Source organism: Syzygium oleosum, unplaced genomic scaffold, assembly GCF_021117445.2.
Source record: "Syzygium oleosum isolate NSW1041296 unplaced genomic scaffold, Sole_v2.1 Sole_v2.04, whole genome shotgun sequence".
In the NCBI taxonomy this organism is placed as follows: Eukaryota; Viridiplantae; Streptophyta; class Magnoliopsida; order Myrtales; family Myrtaceae; genus Syzygium; species Syzygium oleosum.
The window spans coordinates 5,578,278-5,588,692 of record NW_026607488.1 but is presented as its reverse complement, the minus strand read 5'-3'; the positions used below and the strand labels follow the sequence as shown (position 1 = coordinate 5,588,692).

Genomic DNA, 10,415 nt, shown 5'->3' with positions numbered 1-10,415 from the left:
GGAAGAAGGAGATGAAATCGCTGCTTCGTGGCGATTCTTGATGGCCAAAATGTACGAATTGGAATGTTAAATCTTGTTGTCACGAGGTCTATAAGGTCTATTGCTTTGCCCATGAAATATGTGGCAACCCCAAAGGTGGGTCCACAAATCCACAAAAAAAAGGATGAATTTTCCTTTGATAATTCACCCAAAAAAAAAAAAAGAAGGGAAAATGACAAGTAGTCTATGAACTTTGGCCTAATGTGCAATTTGATCCCTGAACTTTTAATTTGTTCAATGTAGTCCCTAAACTTTAAGCTAATATGCAATGTGGTCCCTAAATTTTTAATTTGTTCAATGTCATCATTGAACTTTTGTTGCATGTTCAATTTGGTCCCTGAACTATATGAAAATGTTCAATGCAATGTTCAATGTAGTCCCTGAACTTGAATTAATGAAAAGGACTGCATTGAACATTTTCATATAGTTCAGGGACTGAATTGAACATGTACCAAAAGTTTAAGGATGACATTGAACAAATTAAAAGTTCAGGGACCACATTGAGCATTAGCTTAAAGTTCAAGGACTACATTGAACAAATTAAAAGTTTAGAGATCAAATTGTATATTGGGTCAAAGTTCAGCAACTATTTGTGTAATTATCCCAATTTCCCTATGTATTCGCAACAAAAAGTAAACATTTTCATATAGTTCAAGGACTGAATTGAACATGTACCAAAAGTTCATGGATGACATTGAACAAATTAAAAGTTCAGGGATCACGATGCACATTAGCCTAAAGTTCAGGGACTACATTGAACAAATTAAAAGTTCATGGACTAAATTGCACTTTGGGCCAAAGTTCAGAGACTGTTTGTGTCATTATCCCAAAAAAATAGTGCAGTGTTGATAATTTGTGTCACATTATTTTAATATTTTTGTGTCGTTATCCCACAAAAATAATAGTGCAGTGTTGATAATTTGTGTCACTAAGATAGGGTTTATTTTAATATGTTTTTCTTGAGCAAGAAGTTACTTTCGATCTAAGTTTAATGAGTTGCCTTTTATATGTTTGAATTGGCGCGTTCCGAAAAATTTCGGGATTTGGTATCAAATAGGGATTTGATAGTGAAGATATTTTAAATATAAGATCTCAAAAGTGAAATTTGTATCTATATAATAAGAAAAATGCGGTCGTTAATTTGCACATTAGCTATAAATTATACTTCTAGCAATAAGTAGATTTTCTCAAGATAACATTGTTTAATTGGTGATGAATCAAATAAGTAACCTGACAAAGTGGGATTAATTATGACTAGACTCAACGCGCGCTGCTCGCGCTGTCGACTCCGAATTTTGGCCGGAGATGCCGATTAAAGTTTTAATTAAAAAGAAGTAGAACTTTTTTTTTTTTTTTTACATTTGTCTAACTACATTTAGATAGTGCAGGGCGACGATTAATTTTGGTTTTCGAATTTAGGCGAGGCAGCCCTCGCCTGGGCGGGCGCTCAGGCGGGCGGGACGACCTCGCACAGGTCGGGCGAGCATCCTCGCCCGAGCGCCCGGCGAGGCGACCCTCGCTGCGTCGAGTGAGGGCGACCCTCGCCTACGTCGGGCGAGGGCGCCTCGCCGGATCTGGCGAGGGCGACCCTCGCTGCGTCGGGCGAGCGACCCTCACTGCGTCGGGCGAGGGCTGCCCTCGCCGGCATTGGGCGAGGCAGCCCTCGCCTGGGCGGGGGAGGCAGCCCTCGCTTGGGCGGGCGAGGGCAACCCTCGCCTGATCTGAAAATTTTAATAAAAAAAATTAATAACAATTCGAAAAAATAAAAAATAATATGAAAATTTTAATTCAAGGTAAAATTGTCATATATGTACCAGTTTGGGGTTTTTTGTGGTAAGTTCAGGGTAAAATTGTCACAGGTATACCAGTTTGGGGTTTTTGGTGGTCAAAAAAATAGTTCGGGGTAAAATTGTCACAGGTGTACCAGTTTGGGGTTTTTTGTGGTCAAAAAAATAGTTTGGGGTAAATGTGTCACAAGTGTACCAGTTTAGGGTTTTTCGTGATATTAACCCTTATTATTATTATTGTTTTAGGTTTCCATCGTTTCCTTCTCCGTTTTTGTTTTCTTGGCTTTATTTAGGATTAGAAAAGTTAAAATCCTCGAATACGAGAAAAGAAAAAACGAACAAATTATGTACCACGAAATAGATGACATCGAGTAAAAAGAAATATTATTCGATAAGTAAAATGAAATCAAAGATCTCTTACATTTCGAAGGATGAAGAAACACATGAAGCATTGGCCTTGTGACAAATGGCATCACGACTTCTCGCCCGTTTCGCTCAAATCAAATTGCTCTAGATGGACTCTCCGCCTACCTAAAAAGATTAGCGAAGTTGCTTTCATCACTAATAACTTGGGATCGCATGGGGGTCATGACTCTTTCATCACTCGCATCTTTGATTGAATTGTTGATCTCGTCTTCGTCGCTAGCATTATTTTCATTAGCGAAGTTGCTTTCAACACGAACTCCATCCATCTTAACAAGATAAAAGAAAGAAAAATCAAGCACCATAAATGTGTGTGTATATATATATATATTTGACATATACCAACTAAAATTAGGCATCGAAGGATACCACAGAAATAAAGACTAATGACCATTTCTCCACGGTCATGTGTCAATCGATTACGAAATCCTAAAATAATAAGAAGTTTAAGAGTTGCAATTGCATTCTTCATATATTACTTCTCGTTCGAATATTATCACCTTGACTTGTTTTTCAAAATAAAACAGATAAAAAAAATAAACAAATCTCATCGCGTTCCTTTTTATAATAGCGGAAATCCCACCATTTGGTCGACAAAAAAATTATGAAACCGGCAAAGCTTGCACCCCGCCCGTTCCCAACTTCAAAACCGGTGGCTCACATTCCACGGCCATTTTGTAAAATGGTACGGTCAACAACTGGCCTACAAGGTCAACGCAATATTTTGGAGATCGAAGCTTTGGAACTAGCTTCGGCCTTAGTTCTCTGTATTTCTTCGATGTAATGGAATGCTGGAAAACCAATTGCTCTGTACAGCTCCGTTTTTTTTTTTTTTTCGCGGCAAATGTTTTCCTTATTTTTCGACGTTTGATTCACTTAGGAAAATGAATCAACGGATAACCTATACTTAAATGAAGAAAAATGATTTCCTCTATAAAAAATCGAAAATCATTTTTCAAAATATGACTAAATATTAACATTTAACTTTAAACTCTAGGGCACAGAAACCTCAATGCTGGTTCCCGGATCCCTGGCATCTAGAATCAAGTCTACAACACCCAGACACGGATCCATCAAGGCCAGGTCTGTGACCCTACTGCTGGGATCCCGGGCGCTTGGGTCCATCAAGGCCCAGTCCGGAAACCCAGTGCACATGCCCGGGTCCATCGAGGCCCGGCCCGAAGCCTCGGTGCCTGTGCTCGATGCCCCGGCACCCAGGCGTGGGTTCATAAAGGCTGAGTGTAGGATCCCGGTACCCAAGCTCGGATCCTCACACCCCAGCTCGAGTCCACAAAGGCCATCCCCAAGTCCACAAGGGCCGTGCTCGGGTCCATCGAGGCCGTGCCAAGGACCCTGGTGCATGCGCTCGGATCCATTGAGGCCAAGCTCGGGACCTAAGTGCCCGTGCCCCAATACCCAGTGCCCTGGTGGGGATCCATCGAGGTTGGGCCCGAGACTCTAATGACCGTACCTGGTTCCCCAGCTACCCAAGCACCCGAATAGTTTGTCTATTTAAGAAAATCAAATCAGATTTTTCATACTAGGACGGAAAATATTTCTTAGTTAATTTTCGAGTTTCAACCAAACAGTGGAAAATAGTCATTTTCCTGGAAATCGACTTCATGGAAAATATTTTCCAAAAATGTCACATTTTTCACGAAACAAACGGAGCCTACGATCGGTTTAAATTTTGCAGAGCATCTACAGAGAAATAGTGGCTTCATATATTTTCTTCGATGAGAAAAGCCGTCGGTAATTTTGGATATATGAAAATGTGAGTACTTAACTCAATCTGTTCACTTTGCGAGGAAACGTTCCTGGTGCAGGCTAGCAAATTTCATTTTCTGTGCATCAGCCAGTTCGGTGAGGTGATCCTGATGTATTGGATCCAGTTGATCAATAATGTCGACAATCTTTGTCCTGTCATTCAAGCAAAATGTATTCACGGACATGCATATCTACTCGGAAAAAAAAGTTGTAAGAGTAAGAAAAAAGTTTAACGCAATCCAACATGAGCATCGGTACATGAACAGATGCTGCAAATTGTACTGATAATCTTGGACTGCCACAAAGAAAGACGTCTATTACGAACTGGATAACGATGTTAAGGACAACAACAGAGTACACTGCAGTACACGTGCAGGGACAAGAGTTTCGAAGTTACTGCCAACACGAACCAACTGGGACTAACGGAAGCAGCGAATCATTGAAACAAGAGAAACGCAATAGTTACCGCCTTCTTGCATTTGAAATGAATCTCCTATTCAGTGTCCCAGCCAAATCACCACCTATCCTCTCTCATAATTATGGAATTGAGTTCTCGATAGCAACTTTACCGTCGCCTCTTACATGAAATGGGTGAAATCTGTCAACCACCATTTCTCCCCATTGCTGCAAATACCATTATGCTCCCGCTCAGACAATTCCAACTGCAACAATTTCAATAATCTGTCCAAGAGAAGATCGTAGACCGCGGCAATTTAGAGAAGCACAGTATTTATTTAATCACATAAGGTTATTTATACTGCAGAAAAATGGTTTCAGAACTAAGCCTAGTTCTAAAAATTCCAGAATCAGGTCTCTGTTGCCTTCTTGAACCTTGGGTTACTAATTGGTGGGAAACTAGGCAACACTAAACAATAATGAGTTCAATTGGCAAGTATGTCTCATTGAAGAAGATCTAGGATCTAATCAGATATTTGCCTTTTCGAAAGACTCAACAATCCAGCATTTTCCCCTTAACTTTGGCTGCATGAATCTAGTTGAGCTAAGAATACGACTTAAAAATGAACTTCATGTTTCTTGAAAGGCTAAAATCTGAGGTTCGAAAATTAGATTAATTCCTCCCCAAACAGTCATTTTGCAGTAGCTCAGAGATTCTTACCACTTTGGTACAGGATCATCACCAAAGTACCACCCCTCTACAATGGTCAGGCAAGACAGTTCCAAGGCTGTGCACATCTTTCTGCAAGCCTAGCAGAGGATGATTACACTGGAGCGAAATTTTGGCAGAGCCTGAAGCTTCTTGCAGTAACGCAAATCAACCATTTGGAGATTTAAGAGGCAACAGATGCTCTCAGGCAAGTGGGAAATTCGGGCATAGGATAATTTTAGGACTCTCAAAGAGGATAATCCCACAAGATCACAGTCCATCTGAATCTCCAAATTCCGGCAGAGAGAAAAATCTATCTCTTCCAACTTTGGCAGATTTTGTATTGCTTCAGGAAATTTTCCTATGTGAGTACCTTCCATCTTCAGCACTTTCAAATTTGCCAAAAGCTTGACTGAATGAGGCAATTCATCAACTCCGGTGTTTGATAGGTCCATAAACTGCAGTTCCTTGAGCTTTCCAATGGATCGTGGAATTTCAGTTAATTTCCGACAGTTCCTTAAAGATAGGCGTCGAAGTTTCTCCAGTGACCCAATGGAAACTGGGAGGGTCTTTATAGCAGCTCCATCCAGTGCAAGATTAGAGAGAGATTGTAAGTGATCAATCTCATATATTTGTTCTAACCTTACACACTTGCAAGCACTAAGAGTTTCAAGCTGTTCCATAGAACCTTCTTGGAAACGAATCGTATCAATAAAAGTCCCATCAATCACAAGCTCTTTTAAGGCCTTCATGAAACCCAGATCTGGCAACTGGTCCACATTACAAGACTTCATATTTAACGAAACTAAGCAGCTTAGATTGCTAATGGATGGGCTAATCAAGGATAATTTGGAACAACATTCCAGAATCAATCTTTCTAGTTTAATTGGAGCACGGAATTCTGGAGATTCAAGTAACTCAAGACACCCCGTTAGGTTCAAAACTTTCAATTTCTTCGCGTTCTGCAAATCAATGAGACAATAAAAAAGAATGAGTTCTTGAAAATTGTATGATCACAAGATTAACAAAAAAATGTAATTTCTACCTCTCCTATCAGCTCCCAACCACTCCAACCTTGATTTACCCGGCTCCATGACAGATCAAGAATGATCAAGTTTTCAACTTTGAAAAAAGGAAGTCCCAAGGTCTTTTGAGGACATATTTGCCAATCTAACCATCTTAAGTTTGAAAGAGGATTCTGAATATTGCCCTCGATATTTGCACAGTCCAGTTTAAGGAACCTTAAGTTCCGCAGAGGATAAAATGCTTCGCAAGTGAAAGAAACATCAGTTTCACGATCAAACCTGAGTCCAAGTGCTTGAACTTCTTTAGTGCCCTGGGAATTAATCAAAAGTTAGCTGGATGAAAAAACCAACAAGAAAACCTGGAAGATGATCATTTCATTTTCTTGTCCGAATTAAAACGAATGACTAAAAGACAAATAAATCGATAAGAGAATCAACTTTGTCCACTCAAGGAATATTTGTTGTCCTTGCATTTACCTTCCTCCCATTTAGTGTGTCTAATGCTTCCTCGTGATTCCACAACCTGCTTCGCCTGCAAGGCTCTTCGGGGTTCTCCTTCCGTACTTTATCCCTACCAAAGTTTCTTAATTGCTCATGCATCCACAACTCGTTATTCTCTCCAACCTTCACCAAAGACCTAACAAGAAGCGCTTCAATGCCCTCTAGAGGAAAAAATTTACAGTCATCCCACATGTAAATGGCAATTCTCTTGTCTTTTCCAATAAGAAAACATGCTATATCCAGAAATATCTTTTTCTGAGTTTCATCTAAATCTTCATAACACATACTCAACACCTTTTCAACTTCCCCGGGAGGAGCATCTTTCAATTTCTCCAGTGTATCATCCCACACTTCGTTTGGTTTTAAAAATAAGCAAGAACCCACAGCTTCAAGAGCTAAAGGAAGCCGACCAGTAGCTGATATAATGGCGCTAGAAAGACCATGGTCAACCTTTCCGACAAAATCCTTCCCGAAAGCATGCTTACCAAAAAGTTCAAGAGCATGACCTTCTTCCATTGCCTCAACCTCATATTTTTGAGCTGTTACTTTGACCTTCATAAGGACATCTTGTTTTCTAGATGTCACAATAATTCTGCTTCCAGGACCATAACCCGTAAGGTCACCTGCAATCTGAGTAAGCTGTTCAGAATCACCCACGTCATCAAGAAAAATGAGAACCTTCGTATGGCTGAATCTGTGTTTGATAAAGTGCATAGCCTCATCAGAAGTACGGAATTTTAGACTTCCCCTATTTATTAGTTGAGAAACCAAATTACTTCGCAAAGTCTTGAGCCCTTCAACCTGGGCATACCTTTCTCGAACATTCTCGAGATAGGCACAGCCATCAAAGAGATGATAGAGTCGGTTGTAGACAACCTTTGCAAGAGTAGTTTTGCCAATCCCAGGAATACCACATATTCCAACAACGCATCCCTCGTCGCCAATTGTTTTAACAGCTTGTCCATCACGAAAGACAACATCAAGCTTACTCATAATCTCTTTTACATGATGGTCGATTCCAACTAGATAATCAGTCACGACTAGGTCAGGCTTCTTTAATCGTCGCAAGACGTCTGAGACGACTAGCTGTGTGAGCTTGCCATGATGCCTGCCAACATAAGAAATAAGAGAGAGCTATGATGACATGAACTTTAAATGACTTGACAGTAGACCAAACGTAAGATAGGGAAGATTGAGTTAAGACATGGCTATACAATGTATGAAAATAAGTAACACACCATTTAAACCATAGTTGTTCATTTAATAAATGATATCAAAGTCGAATTTATCCTAGCATTGGTTTTAGGTAAGGATAACGGAAACTAGTATATTCTTTGAGAAATCCTTTTACAGTTTATAACTAATCGAAGATTTGGTGAAACGGTAACAAAATCATCATGCAAGACTAATCCCTTTGAGGGATTAAGTGTAGTATTGGGTATTGACTAAATGATCTATGAAAGAAGTTGGCCTATTTCACTAGGATACGATCATGTAAGTATCTGTTTTGTACCCTCAGCTTTTAGTTTTGATCATTCGGCATGTTCAGAAGGCCCACAGGAAAACAGACACGACAGCAATACATAATTACGAAATTTCTGACTTTTTGTTTAGGGCCATTGAAGGTCTCACAATTCCTGAACTCTGATCAGCTTAACCTGTGACAAGATCTTAGACGTAATATTTTCAGTGAATGAGTAAATTGGGACCATGAGTGCATTTTGCTCAAGACAGAGCCGTGTAGTATGAGACAAGAGCAGCGGAGATTGGATTACCCATCATTCATTTCAGCCAAGTTCAACCCTTTCATTTCTCCAATATCTCGGAGAGCCTTCTTCCACGCATTGATCCTCTCCCTGCCAACTCGCTCATTCTTAACAAGTTCATAAAAGGACTCTCCAAAAGACCCCGTAAGGTGTTTTACATCAGAGATATCAACGTGATAGAAAATGGGAATGATCATTTGCTCATCGTTTTCTCTGCACGCCAACATTTGCTGCAGCTCCATGAGGCAGCTTTTGCTGGAAGCATAGTCCTTCGAGATGATGGGTATGGCTATCTTCGATTGCTTGATCGCCTCAGCGAGTGACGGCATGATCTTTTCTCCAACAGGGAGCTCTTCATTGTCTCTGAAAACACGGATCCCCTTTTCTGTGAGGCTGGTATAGAGGTAATCTGTGAATCCCTTCCGGGTGTCCGGCCCTCTGAAGCTCAAGAAAACTTCGTAACTTGCCGAAAAGGTGACAGAAGCCGGTGAAGATGCCGGCGATTCGCATGATTCCTGTCAAATCAAGGGACCAGACTTTATTCCGTAACATGTAGATTCCTACCTAGAGGAGCTCCCATTTTTCATTAAAAGTAAAAGTTGCTAAGTCAGATTGACAATGCATAGCATAACACTCTCTCGTATTATCGATTGAAACTCCAACAGCATCCAAACATCTTTCTACTAAAAAATTGAAGATCTCAAACGAACTCAACAACGTTATCCCTTGCTCGAGCATTTTTTTTTCCGGACCAACCTGCGAAATGGGGAAAACTACGCTACTAGACGATCATTTCAGTTGAGACCAGTACTCGAAGAACAAAGCCAAGTGCTGAAATTAGAAACTGGGATGCGACACCCACCGCGTTTCTTCTCCGCTTTCTTGCCAAGTCAACGATGACCGCCGCTCCGTCCGTAAAAAGAAAAACGACGACCGCCACGGCGATCGAAGCCGAGAGAGGTCGACTTCGTATCTGGAACGCGCACGAGAGCGCGGCGAACAGTAACGCCACTTTCCACGCCGAGTTCATCTCTCTCTCTCTCTCTCTCGCAGACGCAGGGCACGAGCAGGAGACGGCAAGAGCGAGTGGGAATGTGATCGACAGAGCGTGACTCTCTTCTCTGGAAGGCAAGATCCTAGGAGAACTTTGTGCAGGTAAGCACGGGGGAGTTTCTAAGACCGCGTGTGGGACTTTGGGCATCGTCAGGTCAACATTACACCGTTTCAATAAAAGTTGCTAAAATCTCGGCCGGCCATTCAATTTTGTCACTTTCCCTTTTTTGTTTTTTTTGGTCGGACGTCACTTTCCCTTGTTTAACCGATGGGAAAGTGATATATTAAAAAGGACGCGGCTTTTTTTTCCGCCTTACATGATTAAATCCACCCCTTTTTGAACTCGCTTAAAATAATTAATTAACGAAAAATATTTACATTATTAATAATAAAATATTACATAAAAGTCATCAAAAATTCTAAATTAGACCCATTATGATATATTTACTCCAAATTTTTTTGTGACACCAAAAACCCCCAAATTTGTACCTATGTGACATATTTATCCCAAACTTGTACAGTGTGACATATTTATCTCAAACTTCTTCTTGTGACACCAAAAATCCCAAACTTGTATCCATGTGACACTTCTCCTTGGAAATTCTCTTTTCAACAAGACTATACAGAGGTAAAATCTATGGTAAACGACAAAAATGATCCATGAACTTTTGCTCAATATGCAATGTGATTCCTAAATTTTTAATTTGTTCAATGTAGTCCATGAACTTTGGGTACATATTTGATTCAGTCCATAAACTATATGAAAATATTCAATATTGTCCCTAAACTTGAATTAATGCAATGACAACATTGAACATTTTTATACAATCTAAGGATAAAATTGAACACGTGCCAAAAATCCAGGGATCACATAAAATAAATTAAAAATTTAAGGACAATTTGGGCTAAAGTTTAGGGACCACATTGAACAATTTTAAAGTTTAGGGAC

General features: G+C 40.2%; 1 protein-coding gene across 3 annotated transcripts; it reads right to left on the bottom strand.

Annotated features, from left to right (window-relative positions):
* Positions 1-4,271: 4,271 nt before the first annotated feature.
* Positions 4,272-9,558, bottom strand: LOC115665334 (disease resistance protein L6-like). Of its 3 annotated transcripts, none has more exons than XM_056310541.1 (6): positions 9,225-9,558; positions 8,423-8,928; positions 6,624-7,755; positions 6,167-6,457; positions 5,134-6,083; positions 4,272-4,697 (listed from the first exon to the last, which is right to left on the bottom strand). In XM_056310541.1, exons 1-5 carry the CDS (start codon positions 9,441-9,443, stop codon positions 5,223-5,225), a joined length of 3,009 nt encoding a protein of 1,002 aa, XP_056166516.1. In that variant the 5' UTR covers positions 9,444-9,558; the 3' UTR covers positions 4,272-4,697; positions 5,134-5,222. The 3 variants fall into 3 exon arrangements, with proteins under 3 accessions (XP_056166516.1, XP_056166518.1, XP_056166517.1); XM_056310543.1 differs by having other exon boundaries at positions 9,276-9,558; XM_056310542.1 differs by having other exon boundaries at positions 4,272-6,083.
* Between the last annotated feature and the right edge of the window lie 857 nt (positions 9,559-10,415).